Source organism: Athene cunicularia, assembly GCF_003259725.1.
Source record: "Athene cunicularia isolate RWA chromosome 3 unlocalized genomic scaffold, athCun1 chr3_part1, whole genome shotgun sequence".
NCBI lineage: Eukaryota > Metazoa > Chordata > Aves > Strigiformes > Strigidae > Athene > Athene cunicularia.
This window is the reverse complement of record NW_020799097.1, coordinates 123,458,171-123,480,649: the sequence shown is the minus strand read 5'-3', so window position 1 is coordinate 123,480,649 and position 22,479 is coordinate 123,458,171. Positions and strand designations below refer to the sequence as shown.

At 41.8% G+C, this 22,479-nt stretch overlaps 2 protein-coding genes across 4 annotated transcripts in view; one reads left to right on the top strand and one right to left on the bottom strand.

The window, feature by feature from the left end:
- The first annotated feature begins 20 nt into the window (after window positions 1-20).
- On the top strand, window positions 21-19,858 carry UGP2 (UDP-glucose pyrophosphorylase 2). Its single transcript, XM_026844270.1, has 10 exons — window positions 21-165; window positions 5,755-5,882; window positions 6,428-6,535; window positions 12,945-13,130; window positions 14,519-14,652; window positions 15,275-15,572; window positions 16,655-16,852; window positions 17,041-17,283; window positions 17,742-17,846; window positions 18,759-19,858. The coding sequence occupies exons 1-10, from the start codon at window positions 147-149 to the stop codon at window positions 18,864-18,866; spliced, it is 1,527 nt and encodes a 508-aa protein (XP_026700071.1). The 5' UTR covers window positions 21-146; the 3' UTR covers window positions 18,867-19,858.
- The window catches only part of VPS54 (VPS54, GARP complex subunit), a 55,063-nt gene continuing 51,791 nt past the window's right edge, over window positions 19,208-22,479 (bottom strand). For all 3 annotated transcript variants that reach the window (XM_026844267.1, XM_026844266.1, XM_026844268.1), the window contains one exon: window positions 19,208-21,054. In XM_026844267.1, the coding sequence (XP_026700068.1) occupies window positions 20,949-21,054 (106 nt within the window). In that variant the 3' untranslated portion in view covers window positions 19,208-20,948. The remainder of the gene's footprint in view (window positions 21,055-22,479) is intronic.

The window sequence follows — 22,479 nt, the reverse complement described above, 5'->3', positions numbered from 1 at the left end:
GACTGCTGGCGGCCAGCCTCCGCAGGGGCGCGGGGAGGGAGCCTGCCCTCCGGCCTGTCCCCCCGCAGCCCTTGGGTAAAAAAAGACCTGAAACAATTCAGTCTGTATTTATAAGAGCAAAGTATTTATTTTATTAAAGAGCGAAAATGTCGTCTTTTGTGAAAGGTAAGCTGATGTGCTTTGTAATGTATTTTTTTGACTCTTCAGTTGTGTATACATAGATCTCTGCTTTTTTTGTTTGTTTGTTTTTTCTCTTCTCTCCTTCCCAGCAGCCCGGTGGAACACAGGCAGTGGTAGGTGTAGCAGCCCGGTCGGCAGCCGAGTTGGGATGTGCAAGGGCTTCCTCCCTCAAAGTGTTATTTGTTCTTTGGCAGCGAGGCCTTTGCCGCTTCTGCTCGGCTCGGTTCCCTTTACCTCGGTGGATGCGCGTCTCTCGTGCGGTGCAGACGCACGGTGAAACCGGCGGGTTGTAGCAGCAGGGCTTCGGTCCCCGGCTGATGCACAGGCAGGATCTGGAGTATACAAGGGGATCTTGCAAGCACGAATCTTCCCCTCTCTACTAAGCCGTCTGTTAAAGTTGGGGGAGGAAGAGCGCTGAGGTCGAACATCTTCACTTTCTTCCGGAGGCTGGAATGTATTTTGGCATTTTCTGCCTCCGGTAGGCTCAGGCACTCTCCTTTACTCTCCGCATGTGTGACTGTGTGTGTACGTGGTCTGAGTTTCAGATTCCTTTATTGCGAAACAGGGAACCAGCCCACAAGAGGTCATTTTGGGGAGAAAAAATGACTTTGGTGCATTGCTGTGGCAGTTTCCTTTCCGATATTTCTAATGGTGCATGTGTGCGCTTTCTGTAATGCAATCCATGCCTGCAGGTTTCCTTAATATAAATCCATACAGGCCTATCGACAAATGTAATGCTGCTTTTAGAAAGAGCACGGGTAGGTCTTTTGCTGTACGGAGTTGGATGTTGCAGGCAACCGAGGGCCTTCACAGGCTTTGGGAGATGACTGTGGGTCACTCGTGGATGTCTAGGACTGTACAACGCTTGCCCTGTAAATGTGTCAACTGTCTGCAAATGTCCTGTGGCACCTGGGCAAAATGCAGAGAGCTGAAGGGGTAGAAGTATTAACAGCCACATTGCTCAACCAGCCGCTCTGAAACTTAAGCTAAGCCCCTTCTTGCTGTGAGATACATTGCCAAAATACATTCTGAATTGTTCTTTATAAATGGAACTGGCTTATCTCGGCCTACTGCTGAAGGTAGCCATCTTGCAGGCAAGTGATTATTTTTTTATGAAACTGAAAGCTGAAGAAACCTATATAAAAATCGTAATGAGTTTTTAAAAAATTATCAAAGACTTGACAATCCTAGAAGCATTTTACAAAAGTATCCACCATTTAAGTACTCTTTTATCAGACCAGTAGTACTAAAACATGTTGCCAATGTCAAGTGATATTTATAGCATGAGGATCAGCTGCTAGAATAAGAAATCCAGCTGTGTCTGACAGTTACACCTAAACTCTTGGTGTGCGCAGCTGGCAAGAATGTCTTCCTAGGCTGCAAACTTCTGAGTTAGCTCAGGCTAATGTGCTCATCTGTTAATGAGAGAGCACGTGTATACGTTTCCCTTCATGTATGCTTCAGTCCAACATATTGGCAAGTTTTGCCCCTAGTAGTAGGAAAAGAAAAATGTTTGTAAAGGCTGAGTGGGTATGTTCAGTTTTAAGAAGCCAACAATGTAATATTTATTAGCATTACACATTATAGTGTGGGTATTTAAAGAGATTTTTACCCCTGTCAGGGATAAAAACTGCCTTGAACTTTCAGTGGGGTTGGTGGAAGTTACGGCATTCACACTGTACCCTCAACATAGAGTTCAAGGATAGAGCATTTAAAGTTCAGCTGCATGTTTTAACTTACTGGCCACCCTTCTTGATTTTTATGCTAGCAGTCTGGCTCCAAGGAGACCTAAAAAATTTTCTGCTGTCTTTCTGTGTACTTACTTGGATTGCAAAAGTAACCCTCAGCGCAAAAGATTTCCAGTTTTCTGTCCCATGACTCCCTCCTGTGCTGGGTCCTTGTGTACTGAGTACCAAGGCAGTTAAGTCGTCTTAGTTAATGAACAAAACTAATCAATCTTAATGCATTCTCTGCTTTTAATGTCAAATAAGAGGAGGGATGGCAGAAAGGAAATATATGCAAACCCCTGTGTTAAGGGGTCACCGCTATTCCGCTCTTGTGCAGTTTTCCTGAGCACATCTGTCCCTTATTTTGATTCTGACACTGTACGAAGACCTCCTTTTTATTAGTTTGATCTGATTTATCATGTTTTGTTTTTTCATATGTCAGTTATAAAGTTACGTATCATAAACCTGCAAAGACTCTGCCATATGCAGTAGTTCATGCTGTGAGGGCAGGGGGCAGGTTAGCAGTGAGAGCAGAGCACAAAAGCGTGCTAGAAATAACAGTGGGGGGCAGGAGGGTTTGAGTGAAACTCCATGCATCAGACACCACTGCAAACTTTCTCTGCTACTTGAGGAAACACTTTCTACTGAAGACATTAAAATAAGATATCCTGGGTGGTCGTTTTTGCAGAGCCCAGTGCTGCTTTCTGAAGCCTCAGCTGTTTAGTCATGCTCTTTTGCTCTGTGCTAATTTCCTGCGTGGGCTGGTCCCCCAGGAGTCTTCCACTACCTTATCCCACCCTTTTCTTCCTTCAGATGAGTGTTCACAAATACTGGCCCCATAAAAGTGGGCTTAGGCTGAAATCTGAGGCAGTGCTTGCAAAATAACCTGGAAGAGGCATTTCTTTTTAAAAATTATTTGTGAGTCTGTGACTGCATGTACCCTTGTAAACCTTGTCCAGCCTTTATCCAACACTCCTGCCTCTCATCTGAATTTTAGAGGCACAATAACTACTTTTCATTATAGCCTTAGGAAATTTTACTTGCCTGGAGGAAATAATTGCTTTCAGATATGTGGTTGCACTGGCCTTTCTACTTCCTTGTTGCTTGCTAGGGTGAAAAGGGAAATCAACCTTCACCCGGGCTGTTGATTTTTAACAGCAGCTCATGTTAAGGGGCTGCAGCTGTCTTTCTGTCTTTCTGCTAGCAGTAGGCTGAGATGCATAAATATCAGCTTCTCCCCAAAAACTCCGAGGGGCAACAACAGAGGAACAATTAGTACTGTGTGTGTTTAGAGCAGATGCACCCCGATACTGCTGTTGGGGTCTTGCTTTGGGCAGCCTTTAGAGAGTGCTGTAGATCCCAATCCAGTCCAAATCTGGTGGACATCTCTTAAGATAAATGTTCTGCCTTGCAATGGCATGTTAAAAGCAGAAAAACTTTGAGTTGCTATTTCTCTTGGCTGCTTAGTTACAGTATTCAAATTCTAACATATGCAGAATAGATATTTTTCCTGCACCAGGCAAACATGTTTTTATGCACTCCAGCAATGCCCTTCCTCTCTCTTTCCCCAAAATAATAATAGTACTGACAGCACTAATAGCGCTCTCCCCAAGCGACTGTGCCCTGGCACGTTGAATCTAAGGCCGAGTGGTCGCAGTAGTTGTTAAATGTTCAGCGTGAAGCCTAAATATTCTCTGCTGCCAATGAAGGGTGCAGCTGACAGCACTGGTAGCTTTGGCGGTCTGGGTTTTGGTAAGAAATGTCCCATCTAGCTGGCTTATCTGTGTGCTTGATGCTTGGTGTTTGGAAAAAGCAGCAGGTTTGCTTTGCTTCGCTTCACTGTGAGGACATCGGTGATCAAATGTGTTTAGCGTTTGCTCATGAAGTTGTGGACAATTTATAGTATTATTAAAAAAAAAAAACCCAACAAAACAAACTAGGACATTATCACACACTGACTTTCATGATGCCTTTTTCTTTTGTCTATGATGTTACTTAATCTCTAAATGCTCTTATCTGGTAGATACAAGTATTTTGGCTAATATGGGAGAACAAGATTTTCCTACTTACATGGCAGCCTGGGGAAGTTGCTAGCTGTCACTGCCTTACATAGCCTCAGTGTGTTTAACAGCATGAATAATGGTCTCTGTTGAATCCTTGATATTTGCAGAGTTTCTTCTGAAATGCGTTGCATCATATTGGGAAGTTCAGATGTTTTGCAGGCTGATGAACTGTGAGAAATGACCACTGTTGTTGCTGTAACAGAAGTCATGTATTACAGCATGTTGCAGGGAAGATTACAAACATCTGAAAGTATTTCCCCCACCCCCCGAGTTGTTTCTCTGGAAGTTTAGATACAGTGTTTCAGTACACATTAACCCAACAAGTGTGAATGAAAAGACAGGGCTTGTAGCAGTTCGGTATGAAAGTATTAAGCTGGTATAGACCTCCTCATTTTTCTGTAGGAGGAAGTGCTTCCTAATCAAGAGCTGTCCTGTGCTTTTACATATTTGATCTGGAAAGATGGGCCTAGCAGGCTTTCAATTACTACCTGTTTTTACTGCTAAATGAAGCATTCGATTGAAAAAAGAACCAATTGTTCATCGTACTGTTCATCTTGAGCTGGCGTTTCCCCTGTGTTACACCACACATAGTATGTGCACTGCAGCACTTGTCTGTCTTTTTTTTTTTTTTTTCCTCCCCTACCTGCAAAACAGTGCAGTCAGGAAAATGGCTTCTGTGGGCTTCAAAGCAAGGATTAGATACTGTCACTGAGTCTGAGGCTGTGGAATACTTTGCTTAAAAAAATAAAATGAAATAAAAATTGTATTGAAATGAACTGCCTCTGGCTTTCTTAGACATTCTCAATAGAATAGCCTTTTAATGCATGTTCTAAATAAGTAAACTTTAAACACAGGCTCCTCTTCCAACAGTATTTTCTGGCAGTATCGTTCTGTTCGCTTGCAAACTTTCCTCCTGTCTCTTTTTGCACTAGTTTTCAGGGTGTTTCTAAAATCCAGCTATATTTGGCAATACATCACTCTCTGTGTTAGAGAAGTGATTACTCAAGGGATTTGGCAGAAATTAAATTAACTGAGGTCTTTAGAGAACATACGCAGAATGTCTTTTGAGAACACACACGCTTCAAATACTTTCTGTTGGAAAATAAAGTCACGTTATCTCCCATTTCTGCACTGTGGACTTTACTGTATAGAACACTCGTGTATTTACTCTTTTTCACATTTATGGAGCTTATCACTTTCAAAAGCAAAACAAATGCTGAAGTGATAGACTAATTTTCTAGGTTGCTTAGTAACTGAAAAGCATGCTGTAGTGTGAAAATACTCAAAGTAAGGGAGTATTTACTGGAACAAACTGAAGATCGTGTGGAAGTGTGCTGTATAAATAATTAAAGCATATGTTTTTATTTGGTTGTGTGAACAGAAGGATACCCTTGATCACAATGTTCTACATAAAAGAATTTTTTTAGTGAAAAGCTTTTTCACACTTTTACTTGCTAAAGTATGTTGATGCAGTAGGAATTGAATTCTTTGGCTCTCTAGGAAAAAGTGTACTGCTGTGGATTTTTGGACACTTCTTGAGATGGATCATTGGTCTTTTGGGACTTTTGAGAGAAGGGTGGTTGTTCTGTGGCTCCAATTTAAGGTCTGTTCTCCAATTTACTAAGAACAAAAACTTTGAGATTCCTGGAGTGCTAGCACAATAATCAAATGAGACTAGATGATATGAATTTATTAATTTTTAAAAGAAAATTGAAGGCTGTTTGTAGTCTAAATAAGCTGGTTTCCTTCTTTTGTTTTTAACCCATGTTTTATTTTTATTTAAGATTTCAGCAAAGCAATGTCTCAAGCTGGCACTTCACAGTTTCAGGAAGTCATTCGACAAGAGCTGGAGTATTCAATGAAAGTAGAACTTGATAAGATACTTGCGACGGCACCTTCAAATGAGCTAGAGGTAAGGAGCGTAATGTGGACACAACTCAGCATGGGAAATTCAATGCAGGAAATTTGGGCAAATATTATGCAGGGAGCCAAATCACAGAATACCACGATCCTTACTTTTAGGATGTGCTCTGATCCTGTGTGGAAGAGTAGCCTGGATACAGTGTCAGTAGGAGACTTCTGGTTCCATATAAACTGAGTGACATGCTTATTGTTAGGTGTTTAATCTTTAGTTATTAATGGTTCTGTGTAATCTTTAATGGATTACAGAAGGGGAGGATAAAGCTGTTATCCTAAAGATTGAGCCAAATTCTAGTGGTTATGATTTTGACTAAAGACTTGTCTTTTAGGTGTCCAAGTTGGTTTTGTACCTTGAGTTTTAGGGGAAATGAGCTTTTGATACTTTTTAGAATTTTATTTACATTTTATCATGTCTACTTCAGTGCTGATAAAATTAGTCTTGTGAATAGATTGTACATCAAGTTATTAGAAATACTTCCGTGATCGAATAGGTATGCATTAAATACCAGCATTAACTAATGCATTTCTTCTTTGTAGCACACTAAAAAGGACCTGGAAGGATTTAAGAAGCTGTTTCATAGATTTCTGCAGGAAAAGGGACCATCTGTGGACTGGGGGAAGATTCAGAGACCTCCAGAAGATTCTGTAAGTTACAATGAAGTGACAGTCTGTAGGGGACATAAAACTGATAATTGCTACTTGTAACAAATGATGCATATATCTGCCACGGTTCTGTAAAGTCACGTAGGACAACGCTTTGGGTTCTAACTGAAAAATAATTGTTTATTGACATACGCTGTACGTGTTCCTGAACATCAGGTCCTGCTTAACATATGTGTCAAGTTCTTTGGTGGTGGTTTGTTAGCTATCTGTGGAGCAGGGCAACAAAATAGGACAGATGCGATCTTACCATTTGGTACCTTCTCTGGAGTAAACGTTAACTTGTGTGAGAGAGGAAGTAGGTAGAACCCTTGTTGTTCCCGTTTCCCTCCTGCCCGTGAAAGAGGGTCGCACGTCTTGGATGAGACTGTTTCCAGCAATCCATTCTGCTAAATAATTTGGAAGGGACATATGGCAAGTGGGCTGGGTTGTACAGCTCATTTAGCAACTTCTGCAATCTACAGCAGCTCAGTAAAAGCAAGGAATCTGAAACAAGTAGTTCACTGCGGGGGTTATTTGAGTGTAATTTTCTAATGCTGTCTATGTTGTTATAACTTATAACCTGCTGCTTGAGCTGCTGCTGAAAAAGCACTAAATATTTTTTCAGCACTGTTTAGTACTGAAGTAAATACTTCCCATTAAACCTAACCTCATTTTATTGATTCATCTGTGGCCTTAGGCTGTCTTTTTGACTCTTGTAGCACAACTACACTGTTAGTTACATGAATTCTTGCTTTTCCCAGTGTAGTGATCTTGGCATATTGCGGGATTTCTGTGTCTTCACACATTTGTGGTTTCTCTTAGCCTCTCTGTGGTGATTCAATCAAGGCTCTGTTTCCAACTGAAAGGCAGGCTGTCCGGTTACTTCCAGAACAGATGCAGTGCTGCTCTCTAAAGCGTTGAAGAATGATGCTGTTTTAGAGCAAGTCTAGGGTTTTTTCCAAGGTTGAGTGTTTTCTTTTAGCTTCAAAACCATGTGATGTCTCTCTCTTCTGTACTGTAACACTGAATGAAGTATTGCTTTGGGGAGAAAAATTCACCCTCAGTAAAGAGGCCAAGGTGAGAAATTGGAGTTCTGGATAACATGACTTACAAGGAAGGCTCAAGAAAAGGGGGTTACTTTTAGTCTAGGGGCAGGTGAGACTCCAGGGAATGATAAGTCTTTTAAATATGTAAAAAGGTAGTTGCAACAATGAAAGGAATAAACTGTTCCCTGGGTCAAGATAAAGCCTGGGATTAAATTACAGCAATTTGATGCAAGTGAATGGGCTGCTTTGTGAAGAGGGAGAGCTACTGCCTATTTTTAAAGTTTTGCACACCTTCGGTGGAAAAACTTTTAAAGTTCTGTAAAGGACTGAAAATTACCGTGTAGGACATTGAGAGCAAATGTCAATCAGGAGGGTTATGATAAGACACTGAAACAGATTGATGGGACATTCTCAGGCAAGAGAAGCTGTTTAAAACAACTTAGGCAAAGGTCTAACTTAAGGTCACTGAGGACTGAAAGAAAGGCAGGATTAGAAAGAATATCTCTGTTCTTCCTTATGGCTTGTACCAGCTCATTCTCAAATGTGTCCATGTGTCTAATGTGTCTGTGTATCAACTTTTGACGAGAGAAAGCTGAGAGTCCTGCAAAATGTCACAGAAGAAAGCTAAGGAAAAATACCTGCAAACAAACTTTCTTCCATGCTGCCTTCACTCCAAACTAAATACCTCTTTCTTTAGGATTACTTGGATGATACTTAGACTTCCTGATCTGACAGGAGGTGGGTTGAGCGTTCTCAGAAACTGAGCAAATGTAACTTTCTTGACATTTTTTTCTCTCTTTTTTGCTGACCATAGGAGTACTATCTCCCTACCCTCCTCAAACCCTGCTTGTATTATCCTGCCTCCACCTCCTTTTTAGGGTGTCGATCATGTAGGGGACATACTGTAGAAAGTGGAATGTATCTTACATGAAACCCCTTCCAAGTGACCTGAATGGTAACTTCCCCTAAATAATTCTTTGCTGAGGAGTATGACTTGTGGAATTATTAGATAAAAGTTCATTTCTTAAAGACCATCATTCCAGAATTATTAGCCTAGTTAATACAGGTAAGAACAGTATGATCTTTTAGAAGGGGTGAAAAGCAATCATTTTAGAAGGGCTTCAGAATAAAGACTGTAGTGCTGAGTTCTTCCGGACAAGTATCTATTTGTGGATATATGCAGATTTTCTCTTGAGTGCTTCAGTTCCAGTAGAGGTGGGGGTTTTTTTCTAGCTATAAAACCTCACAGGGTACTCTCCTCCTGATCTTATTAGAACAGCATTGGTTGGTATTGATTGGTACACACAAGGCTCATTTGCAAAGTTGGTTGGTAATCTTGCAAGTGTTTTCTAATTGCCCGTACGGATGACCTTGTTTTATGAGGTGATGCTGATGAAGAGTTTGGCTGCTTTTGAGAATCTTGCACTACAAGTATCACAGCCTAGAAAGCAACAACTTACTCTCCCCAGTGTGGATTTGTTTGCCTGTGATGGTTTTGGAGAATTGGTTTGCTGCTTGATGTGTCCAAAGCACTGAGAAATCTGGCAAGTGTTATGTTCAGCTGATGGCTAGTAGAGCTCAAAGTATCTGTTTAGGTATATATATGTGTGTGTGTGTGTACATACAGACATACACGTGTGTACATCTATAAAATAAAACCACCCAAAATTGTGCTCAAGTGTGGGGTTGGGGGTTTATTTTGTTTGTTTTTAACAGCTTAAAGTTCATGAATAGTTTATTGCATTTATAGGTTTTGTCTTTTAATTTTCTATTTTACATAAGCAACTTTTGACTTTCGGATGAGGTCAGAAAGGTATTTCAGGCTTTTGCCTGATGCCATGGGTCTGTGCTATGCTGGAGCAGAATTTCTGATCTGACTTCCATGGGTCATTTAATGTGTTATCCATTGTGCCTGTTCTTTGAATGTAACTTTCTGTTCTTTCCTGAAGCATCTATTGACAAGTAAAGGCTCCTGTCAGTAAATTGAAACAGAAATGATTGTCTCATAATATTCCTCTGTTCTTCTCTGCAATCAGAGATTTCATCCCTGACCTCTGTGTTTTCAGTGTAACAACTAATACTGATGGGCAAGCAACTTCTAAGCTTCAGACAATGGTAACACAAGATTGAACCCATTTCACACTATATTGGTAAACCTCTGACTAGTTTTTTCCTTCCAGAGGCTTTGCTTCCACTTGTCCAAAGGGTTACAGTGAGACCTAGCGTAGTTAAGACCGGTTAGTGTCTTCAGAGAAGAAAGTGTACTTAGTGTGATAGTTAACAAGGAGAGGAGGTAAAGAATGTGGACATGGCGAGTGTAATTTAATCCTGTTGTAGATTGCAGTGATCTGTTTGTTTGAATTGGAAGCAATAGCAAAGTCCTGCTGGGAGGCCTCTGAGAGAACTGCAGTGATCAGGTTAACCTCAGAATAGGCATGCAAAACCTCATCTAGCATGTAAAGAGAGCATCCGAAGCAACGTGAGTGTGAAAGGAGCTTGTCTATTAGAGGCTTTTATTTTCCCCCCCAGTGGTCAGATTCTTGTCTGCAGCTGATTGTCATCTCAATGAACTGTATCATGAAGGCAAAGAAAGAATGTCATGCTTCGACTCCAAAGCAAAATATCTTCCTAATCTTCAACTCTGGAAACAGGTTTTAAGGGTTCACTTGGTTCTATTTCTAAAACTGTCCCTTGGTGCTGAGTAAATACTTCCTTGTTGTTCTGTAACTACATATTGACTAATATGGGTGTATTCCTTTCCTGTCCACCCACGATGACAGCCCTGATGCTCATTTCGTCTGTCTCTGACAAACTCTTGCAAACCTCCTTGCAGTAGCAGTATGCTTCTGAAATCTGTTAGTCAAACCCCCGATGTTGCCTCATGCAAACTGTTCTGAAAAATCACTTCTGCGACACTGTCTGCAAAACCAAAAGAAGCTGGATATGTCATCTTATAACAGTCGCAAACCGGTTTTGAGACATGTCTCAAATGAGTAACACTGTAACCCGTGTCATTCCTGCCCCTTTTTGTTCTTTAAGTATTTTCCCATCAGCACTTACTTGTCAAGTCCACTGTTCCTTAGAGCAAAAATTGATTTGTATTACTGTGGATCGCTTCTTATGTTTAGGTGTACACTCACAGGGTGGTTCTGTGTGTTAGTGCCTACGTGTGACTGGAACTGAGAGGTGACACCATTGGCATCCAGCAGTCCTGATGCTGCAACCATCCTGCCTGAATCTCAGTTCCTGACATTTGCTGTTCTCTAAATTAAAGACCCTTCAAGATCCAGGGCTTCATGGTCACTTCCAATGCCTGTGCCAGAAGAAACTGAAATTTTTAGTGAGGCCGAGTTATAAATTGTGTTGTAGCTGATGCAACATCCAGTGAACTAAATCTCTGATGGAGGGCCTGGATGGAACTGTTCACTTCATCAGGATTGTAGTCTGCAGTTCCTGCATAAGCTAGTTTTAGGCATGATAGCGAAGGCATGAAAGGGTAGTTGGCACTTCAGCGAAAGCAAATGATTTTGAGGCAGTCCAACCCCAAACTGAGTGGCAGACTTTCTTCTTTTGGGAGAACTATATTGTAGTGATGCAAGAAGAACCTAGTGAGACTTGAAAGCTGAAATTATTTTTTTGTCTGTTCAGATGGTGCCTGAACATTGTAGGTGTGACTTGTGTCCCACCTGGCTAAAGCTCAAACCTAGATGTTTTAAATCCATTGCAGTTTAATACAGGGTGTTATCGACCTTAAGAGTGGATGGGCAGTAGTAAATCTCTAAGTGTAGATCCTGCTGGTAGGGAAACATTCATTAAGCTTTCTGATGTACCTTCAGTACATTAAAACAGTGTTTATCATCTCTTTTGTTATTTTTCAAGGTGTCTACCCAGCCTGAACACAGTCTCTGTTGTCAACAAAACACAGCAAGATTCTGCTTTTTGCGCATTTCTGTTCCTGAAAAGTTCTAGGAACTTTGGAAAGAAGTTCGTTTATGTCATCTGTGAAATGGCAGTGGCTGCGTTCTGCTGCTGCCTGAGCCATTGTAACTCCATGTGGAGTGATCTTATCTTTAAATATATACCATAAGCTTTCTAGATCCTGCGTAAGGCAGAATTTCCCTAATGTGAGGGATCTGCTCTAATCTGCTGCCTGTGGCTTACTGGAATGCTGGAATTGCGCAAACTCCGCTCTGCCCCCACACATCCAAGTAAGAAATACGCCTCTTGTTCCAGTGCAATATGAATTTCCATTTGAGCACCAGCCTGACTTGCCCAAAGCAAACACAATTCTGAAGCTACTCTGTATGTATTTGTTTTTGGAAATTAGCTGTGGATCTTATCAGAACTAAAATAATTTTCTTGCTGCTAGAATACACAAAGCACTCAAACACCAAGGCTTTTCTTCAAAAGAAAATCTCTAGAAGGGCAGGCTAAAGGATAATTGTATTGATTTTGCTCTAACAGTTTTGGCATGATAGTTGTAGTTTCATTGTTACCTTTGTTTTCTTGACTTTTAGGTGCTTTGGATTAGGGGATAAGCAATGCCTAATGCAAGGCATACTGTCATTACAAGCCTGGTTCTGCTCTCCATCACTAGCCCCAAGTGTAGCCCATGCTCTGTTTTTAAACCTGTAGGATACAGCTGTCAGCAAGGTAGAAGAAGCCTTTTTGCAAGGTTTAATGTGAGCTGGATCAACACATCCTGCAATGAGCAGGCTAAGAACAAGGATCTTTCTTTCACATTATAGCACGCTATCGGGAGAGACAAATTGTTATTATATTGCACTAGCAGTTGGAATAAAAATTGGTTTAGATAGAGTTGAAGAACCAACCTTTTGCAAGAACGTTGCCTCTGACAACCTCCAAGTATAAAAAAAAAAAAAAAAGCCAGTTTAAACTACTTGGGGCAGAAAAGTTTTGTGTTCTTAAGTAGTGACCTGACTGAAGGAGGTCATCTCACCGGGGAAGTGAGTTAGATGGCTCACAAGAAGATTCCACCTCCCGCAGGACAAGAGAAGGGTTGTGTTAAGTGGCATAACTGGCCTGACTCCTTCCCTGCCCCTCCTCACCATCAGGCCAGTTGCCCTTTGCTGGAAGAGCAGAGACATCTTTTCGTCTGGATGAAGCTGACTGTGACTGGTGTCACAAAGTCTGTAGAACTTCTCAAGAGAAGAGGTTATTGTAGTACCAACTGGGTTGTTTGTATTGTAACAAATCAAATTACTGTAGACTTGTTTTGCAAATGCTCTTTAGTGTCATAAATTATATAAATAAATATGGGTATTTTTGCCACATTTTAAGTTTTGAAGGTTTTAGGAGAAAGCAATTTCCCTCTAAATTTCTGACTGCCGAGTTTGTTGTTACAGATCCAGCCCTATGAGAAAATAAAGGCCCGAGGACTGCCCGATAACATTGCTTCTGTCTTGAACAAGCTGGTGGTTGTGAAACTCAATGGCGGCTTGGGCACAAGCATGGGTTGTAAAGGCCCCAAAAGTCTTATTGGGGTGCGAAATGAGAACACCTTCTTGGATCTGACAGTTCAGCAGATTGAGGTAACTTCTGATGGGCTCTTCTTTCTACATTGGAGGAAGTGAGACATGCTGAGCTGCTCCTGTGTGACACTTTAAGAGACATCTCAATGGAGGCTTGCCAAAAGGAGGAGGGGAGAGAAGGGAGGCCTGGTCACTGCTGGTGGTGAATTGCTTTGGAAAGAATAGGTGTGAGAGGGACGGAGCACTCAGTCATGGAACTCTGTCCATTCCATGCATTAGCATGAGTGTAATTCTGCCCACGCACGCCAACCCAGACAGTGGTGGTTGTGTCCAGAAACACAAGCAATGAAAGCGTAGAGCTGGCCTGGCATGGCTAACTCCTGGGCTTGTTTCTGACTCCTCCAGGTGCAAGTTTTAAGTTTAGCTTTTTAAAAGCTTTTTTTTATGTGCAGAGCTCTTCACAGCAGCTCCAAGTTCCTTGTCAAATTAAAACTCTCATGCTGGAAGTGATTGCTGGCATTTTCCTCTGAAGAAAGAAAAGTAAAATAACAGCTGTTGGTGTTGAGGACACTTCAGCTTATGTTTTTAATGCAGAAGATCCTCTTGCAGCAGATAATTAAGATAGTCATTAGAGCAGGGAACTGGGCGTGCCTGTTCCATAGTTTCTGGAGCTCCAACAGTTTTTGCCTTAGTGTGGCGTTTGTTTGGAGCAACCCTCCTGTTAGTTCTAAACCAGACTTACATTTATATCCAGCTAACGCAGTCCTAATCCTTTGGTGTTGCTGGCACTTTGTCAAAAGGGTTGTTGTGGAAGTCTCTTGACGCCACCGGAGGGCAATCTGATACACAAAGCTTTGAACTCACTGAAGTATCTTTTTTTTTTTTTTTCTGCACACTCTTTGATGGAATGTTGTCATGTTTTTTGATTTTTGCTTTTGCTGTGCTGTCCACATGGAAATGCTTGTGTATTTCAGCTCCACTTTTACAGATGCCCAAATAATTAACATTGTGACATTTCATTATGTACTGTTGCTACTATTGTCCATCTCATAGCATGCCAAAAAGACTCCAAAGTGCTTACTGTGCAGAGAAGGTTTTGAAACCTTACCCTGACAGACTTTAGTAATTTGTGAAAAAACGTGCCTTTTGTAATCAACAGTACCCAAAAATTTAAGATAACTGTTTTGTGCTGTTGTGCTTTTCAAATTTTGGATCTCAATGCGGATTTAAAAGATTAATTATATGTTAATTAATTTGGGCCTAATCTTACAAGGATTTGTTTTCCTTTACCTGATTTATTATCCATTCTGTTGGCATAAGCACCTCTATCTTTTATCTCATGCATTTATTATTTCCAGTCTGTTTTACTGAATAGTTTATTTCTCCCAAAATCTTAGGTGTCAAAGCTAATAGTACATGCTGAATTTACCATTTCTTTCCCATCTTAGCATTTAAACAAATCCTACAACACCGATGTTCCTCTTGTTCTCATGAATTCCTTCAACACTGATGATGACACTAAGAAAATCTTGCAGAAGTACAGTCACAGTCGTGTGAAGATATATACTTTTAATCAAAGCAGGTATCAAAAAACTTCTCCACTTGGGGTGAAAAGAAAAACTAGCTTGCATTTCTCCATATTCCAAATGCTGTGGGGTTTTAGTTTGAGATGCTGTGGTAGCAACAGTGTCTTCTGTACCCTGTCAGTCTCTATTTTGGGCCTCTTTGAAAGACTGAAATGTCAGGGTGTTAAGCAGAGTCAAAGGCAACATGTTGAAATTAGGGAGAGGGGTATGTGTGGGATGCAGTCTCTAAGAAATGTGTGAATAATGGTGTACTGGCTGCTTGATTCCTGAATTTGCTTTTGGGATACCTGGGCTCTGCAGGGAGACAGAACATGGCTTCCTTATCAAGCACAGACCTACAGCAGCTGAAGATGTCTGAACCTGCGTGTCAGAGGAAAGCTGGTTTACAGCACAGTTGGAGAACTTTCGGTCCTTGAGTGAGGATTGCATTCTACAGCTTCTCAGTGAGAGCCTGGTATTTGCAGGGCTCTTTCAGTGCAGAGTACTTCCACTAACCTAGAAAGCTCATCTTCAAGACCTGTATGAAACAGCCCATGTAGTCGCACCTTTATGACTGCATTTTAATTTCTGCTAGTCAGACATTGGCAAGAACCTAACTAAACCCCACTGTCTTCCCAGGTATCCTAGAATTAACAAGGAAACTCTGCTGCCAATAGCCAAGGGTGTGTCTTGCTCAGGAGAGAATACGGAGTGCTGGTACCCCCCGGGCCACGGAGATATCTACGCCAGCTTCTATAACTCCGGTCTGCTGGATAACCTGATCGGAGAGGGGAAGGAATATATTTTTGTATCCAATATAGATAACTTGGGTGCCACTGTGGACCTTTACATTCTTAACCATCTTATGAACCCACCCAATGGGAAACGCTGTGAATTTGTCATGGAAGTCACAAACAAAACCAGGGCGGATGTGAAGGTAAAGGGGGATGGTTGTGCGAGTCTGTCTGAACGCTGCCTGGCACGCTGATGAAAATCTCAGCCTCTTGTCTCTTCTATATGCATGAATTCAGACATACATTAAATCTTCTTATAGCTATTTTAGGCACCATTTAACACATCAGCTGGGATCTAATTTGAGATGCACAAAATCAGCAAGTTTATGAAGTTCTAATTCATGGAACAAATGGGATCTAGGTTCTGGGCAACAGCAGACAAGGACAGCCTGGACTTGACCAATCACTGAAAAAAAAATACAAGTAGTTTCTGCAGCGTGCAGGTCACAACCTCCATACCTTCTCCAAACTGTCACTTACACGGGAGAGAAGTTGGAGGATGGTAAAAGTAGGGCTCTGAGGGGCAGGACCACACCAGTTTTATCTCTACTGACTGAGAACTGCTGACCCAGCTGACAAGGTGTGCAGGGCACAGCTCTGTGTGCTGTGGCTGCCAGCTCCTAGTTAGTTCCTGTCCCAGCAGCTTGACTTGTACAAAGTCCAGGTTTAACAGCTTGTCAGGTCTTTATGGCATATATCAAATACTTCTAGCATGCAGTAATTTTTCCTGTAACTGCACTTTACCTCTGTTCTTTTAAACGTGATTTTCTCTGTATTCATTAGATAGTAAGAAAGCTCTGACATAGTCCTATATAAAAACACAGAAATGCACTGCAGGAACACAGTTCAGGTTACTTGAAGCACCACTTGTTTCTCCCGTGGGTGCCGCAAATACAGAACTATGAAATTCAATTTCGATTTTGCTCTGCAACCTATGGCAGTACTGCTGAAGGTGATGTTTGACAACAGCAGCACTTGCAAAAGATTCTGAACAACTTTCATTAAAAGAATTAACTGTCTTGGAGTGCTGAAACAGGATCGTTTGACAGTTCTGACTGCACTTTAAACATGCTCTATAATTAGTAACGTGGTAGCTGAACACAGTGTGTTTTCACTGAGGATCAACTTCAAATGCCAACAAAAGAGTGCATCTGTATGGGGTGAGGGGGGTGTTTCTCTGGCATCTCATGAACAGGACTTAAAACTACTTCTTTGACCCTTGCAGGGTGGCACGCTTACACAGTACGAAAACAAGCTGAGGCTGGTGGAGATAGCTCAGGTCCCAAAAGCACATGTGGATGAATTCAAGTCTGTGTCAAAATTCAAAATATTCAATACCAACAATTTGTGGATCGCTCTGTCTGCAATTAAAAGGCTGCAAGAGAAAAATGCCATTGACATGGAGATCATTGTTAACCCAAAGGTAATCAGCTAGGAAGATTTTAAAGGAAATGGACTCAAAAGAACTGTTTGTTCCTAGGTAACTAACCAGGGACTGCTGCCTTCAGAATGGAGCCAGTCTGTTGGTAACTGCAGAGCTCTGACAATGCTCGTCTCTAGTTCTGAGTGCCATTACCCACCGCTTGTGTTTACGTGAGTTTTCTCTTCCAGACTCTGGATGGAGGCTTGAATATTATCCAGTTGGAGACTGCAGTTGGTGCTGCTATTAAGAGTTTTGAGAACTCTCTGGGAATAAACGTACCTCGTAGTCGGTTTCTGCCTGTTAAGACCACATCAGATCTCTTGCTTGTGATGTCTAATTTGTATAGCCTTAATGCTGGATCTCTAACGATGAGTGAGAAGCGTGAATTTCCAACAGTGCCTCTTGTCAAACTGGGGAGTTCTTTCACAAAGGTAAACTCCTATAATTATACTTCGGTTTTATCTCTTTGAATAAAAATTACAGTCCATAGCAATAAGTAAGTGAGGTTCACTTTATCTGCCTCTGCCCACGTGGGCATTCTCTTTTGCTCTTTGCTAGGGTAATACAGACTATTTTAACGTGTGCATGATGCCATCTGTCCTGCTGTTGGGTGCTCCTTTACCCTGTCAGTGGAGGGAATGGAAGGTGAATCGGGTGGTGTGAGCTCTCCAGAGCTTGTCAAACTTTAGTGGGATGCTGCCCTTGCCATTTCTCATAGTTTTCGCTGACAGAAATGACAATACCACATTGCTTTCAAAGCAGCAATTCATAAATTTATCTGATGTAGATTCTGGAATGATCCCCAAAGGGAGTTCTTGGGAAGCTCCCACACCTGCCTTGATCCACAGATGGATTTAAACTGTCTCTAATTCTTCCCTCTCTCCAAAAGGTTCAAGATTACCTGCGGAGGTTTGAAAGTATTCCAGACATGCTGGAGCTGGATCATCTCACGGTTTCAGGTGATGTTACATTTGGGAAGAATGTTTCATTAAAGGTGAGTGTGTTATGCTCCTGCATAAGTGTGACTGATCTCTGCTCCTCAGTACCTGATCCTGCCTAAGTCACTGCCTTTATACCCAGTCTGTGGAAGCTCTCCTAGGAATTAAGTAATTTAATTCCTAGAGGAATTAAAGGCCCAGCCTGAACAGTGACCCTTAGGAAGGAGTGTTACTGCTACAGCAGCTTCTCTGTATAGTCATAGGGGGAACTGAGGTTGATCTATGAACCTTGAAACCACCACAGACCTTGTGACTCAGTGTTTGGAGCAACATCTTTGTCCTTTAGCTCTACAAGGCACATGCCACCTCACTTCCGGAGCTGGCTTGACAGCCACAGGCTCCTTCTCATCACTTTGGGATTCTTGATCTATTAGTAAATGTTGGAGCTGAGCAATTAATTTCTCTCTGAAGTTCTCTGCAGACCATTGTCACAGTCCTACGACAGTCCAGGGCAGTTCAGCTGCTGACACAACCAGCACTGGAACCAGTTTGGGCTGTTATCAGACTGCGTGCTGGTGCACGTATCGCTGTGCCTTACAGCGGCAGTTGTGAACTGTGCCACAACACACTGATGTAGGGAACATTTTTCCACCTAAAAGCAAGCAGACATGATAAAGGGGCTTACAGCAAGTGTGTATCTTCAGAGAAGGCATCAGCCCTACTTATAAGATGATCATAGCTAGTGTGCTGGTAATTACAGTGTTTCCAACACTGCTTGTTTAAACTTTGGGGAGGGAGAAGTGTGTGCAGAAACAGTACACCTAAATACATCCAGGATCTGGCTGTGTTACAGCTGACACCTAAGCAGTCCCCCAGACACCACTACTCTTGCTCATTCCCAATCAACAGGTAATATAAAAGTTGATCAAGTTTATAATAATTGCTTGTTTTCTCTTCTGTAAATCCAGGGAACAGTTATCATCATTGCAAACCATGGTGACAGAATTGACATCCCAGCTGGAGCTCTACTAGAGAACAAAATCGTCTCTGGCAACCTTCGGATCCTGGACCACTGAGCCAGGGGGAGGGCACGGTCGGTTCTGTAGGCTGCTGTGCTAAACCAGCCTTGTGATGGGAGAACCTTTTAAGCATTAGAAATATAAGTACACAGAGGGCCTATGCTTTGTCATCTTCACAGTACCCTGCAGTATTAATTTAAAATTAATTTCTCTTGCTTATCTTTTTAAGCAGACACATAGCGCAATGGATGTGCGTAAGTAATGCTTCAGTCCTTAAAGAGATTCTGTAACTCAGTTAATATAACCTTGAAGTGCAATACTGTTTGTCTTGTGGTAAGATGGACAGATCTTCTTTGATAAGAAGTTAAGAGGCTTGCCTCTAACATTTAGTAGTTTTGAATTGCTTGTAACTGCAGAAATAAAGCTGTGAAGCAATACATGTGGGACAACATAGTTAGCTACTCATGTGACTTTTTATGAAGTGCAGGCACAATTAAAAACCAAAAGTTTCACTACTGCTAAACAGGCTCTTAAAACCCTGTATTTCATGTGCTCATGAACATCCCAACCTCTAGGCCTCTAAGCCCCCAGATGACAAGCGGGATGTCCCGTCCCCGTTTGTATGGCGAGAGACTGGGGTAAGGCTGTCAGTACCTCCATTTCTGTATTGTGAGAGCAGGAAGCGTTGGTGTTCCAAACTCACCCAAAGAATCGAATACTTGAGAAAAATGCCTCAGTATCCACGTGTGGTGTTTGCTTTTTCACATCCCATTTAAGACTGGATCTCCTGTTAATATCTTAATCCTTGATCTGCCCTCTTTCTTCAAGCAATGGATCACGTTGACTACACCCATGTTCATATTGTCACAGCCATGTATGTTAATTTATCTTCTCTGAGTGAGTCATTTCTAAATTTGTACAGGAATTGAACTCCCTGTCCCGATCACTATTGATTTCTTAATGTTTCTCTTGTATTTACATGCAGACTTTATTTTATAAGCTTAGTATAACACTGGTATGTATCATTAAAGAAGTTGGTCTTTAAAAACAACTGTGATTGGATAGCTTTATTTTGACTGACACTGAGTGACATCTGTTATGCTAACAGATCAGCATGCCTGTCTGAAAAAAAACATAGGCACACACACTGGAGACCATTCCACCGTACATCAGCGGCACAGGGTGAGGTGTGAGGTGAGATACACAGGCACTTTTATTTAGGAGTACTGGCAGCATCCAGTCTTAAAAGGTAGTATTAAAACCTCTGAAATAAATTAATTGCAGTTACACCTTCCTTAATAGGGCAACCTTTTAAAAGCAGCCTAAAAATGATTAAGATTCTTCCTGCACTGTTTTCTGTGGCCTCCTCTGTCTTTATACACTTTGTGTCTTTCTTTAAAAGGGTGAAAGGTCCAGAAGCAGCCCCTGTCCTTGCCCTGCTCAAGGCTTGTGGCTGCAGGAAGCTAACCCCACACCAGCCTTTTCACTACCTTCTTGTTCCGCCAGAAGCTGCTCCTTTCCCAACTCTATGCAGTAGGTGATGGCTTCAGCGAACAGTTTCTTAGAAAATCCTATCTTCAGGTGGCAGTTTAGAGCCCAGATGAAACGGGACTGCTCCCTAACAAATCTGAATCCTATATGCAAGCAATCAAAAGACATTTATTCATATAAAGTTCTGTAAAAAAATAAATTTTAGAACAGCATTGTTCATAGAGAAAAACATTTTCTACAGAGTTCCAACTGCAAGATTTTTATACTGTACCATCGTTAAATAAGGTGGGACACCATGTGGATTTCATTGCACTAGAAGAAATGCAAAGCATCTTTTTAATATAAAGATATACAGAGCATTCTAGACAACTACAGCTGTGTTACAGCTATGTGTTCTTTTGGATTTGGTCCAAAGAAACCTGAGTCTGTTTCCAGAGAGAATGAAAAAAACATTGCACAGGCAGCTGCTCACTTGTTTCTTGCTGAAGGACACTGAAAAGATCACTCCCTGCAGCTCACTCTGAGCCTAGCTTCCCCCACTAGCAATAGTGTCCTTTCTCAGACTTAAGTATTCACCTCACAGTCATCGCGCTGCTTAGAAGAAAGTCGGTCTGTTGACAGAGCCAAGTGACTGCTCCCGGTGGATTATCACCTCTTCTGCTCCCAAATTTCCGCCATGTTCAGGTCTAAGTTGTTAAGGCCTTTCAGAGCTTGAAGGTTTCCAGTGTAAAAAGCTACATCTGAAGTAACCAGGCTGCAGTGAAACACAGAACAAGGTTAGTGTCTGAACCTGTCCAGTCCCCCTGAAATATTCAGAAAAATAACCAGATTTGTTTAGGAATCAGGTGCACAGTTACAACAATGTACATTCCAATACTAGGCCTGGATTAGATGTTTTAAATACCAGTTCAACACTCCATGCTATGACAGTGATTTGTTTTACAGCAGTGATGGCACATAATTAGTGTAGGTATAAAACTAGTTACAGGGAAGGGAGATCAAATGAAGAGTTCAGAAAACAGAGCAGGAATGTGGCATCTAACACTTGCATTCTCTAGCTGTAACCCCAGGCTTCTTGACTCAAACCGCTGATTCCATTGTACTTAAAACATTAATTATTGCAACACTAGCTTCTGTATCCTAGAAGGTTAATGAAAAAGCAACCAAACAGCAGTGTTGCCTGTAACAGTTTATAGTTAGAATCCCTCATATACTGCTGAAGAGTATCAGGGCATGAGAAAAACATAATCGTGGTGTTTCATTAGACAGTAGCAAGATGTAGGCATAAAAGTTGTATTTTCAGAGTAAAAAATTAACCAGGGTGCATTTTACTATTACTGCAGAAACAAGTAGTTGAAAATGGGATGTGGACCAGAAAAGCAAGTCAAAAACTAGGTCAGTAAAGACTGCTGGAAGAGCAAGTGAAATCCAGTGTTTGGTGTTTCCCTTCTCCATGGACCCCGCCGACCCGCTCACCGAGCTGTGCTCCAAAGCAGGTAACCGCTGCCACAAAAGGAGCGGACTCAGGGCATCGCTGCTTCCCGTCTGACTGTAAGGAGGACTGTGCTGGGAAACACCACCGTTACGTCACCAGGACTCCTGCCTTGATCCTCCGAGCAAAAAGAGGTCCAGCCACAGGCACCAAACAGAGACGGCACAGTGCACTGTTCAGGGCTAGAAACTCAAGTGTGAAACACACCCAACACACTCTGGGTGCTCTCACTTCAGCTGGGGCTGCTGCAGCCTCTGGAAGTTTGTTGACTTACAATTACCTTCCTAAGCACCAAAGGCAAGCGGATGTTACCTTGCATGTACACAAGTACAGAAACCCATTTCAGATACATCTTGCACAGAGTACAAGGATGAATAACCTTAAGCAGGACAAGTAAGAATAAACTGGGCAGGAACAAAATCATTCCACAAACACCTGAAACATCTGTAAACTTCCTTATCTGGCTTCTTCAGCCTAAGACAATGCTTTCCTGCATGTAGCTAGGACAACTGAATTTCCCCTTTATTATACCCCCAGGTCATTAAGAATGATTATAAACCCCACCATTTTCAGGGGACTATCCAACTTACAGAGTCACAGAATCATCAAGGTTGGAAAAGACCTTGAAGATGATCTAGTCTACAACCATTAACCTCACACTGACCAATCCCAACTCCACCATATTCT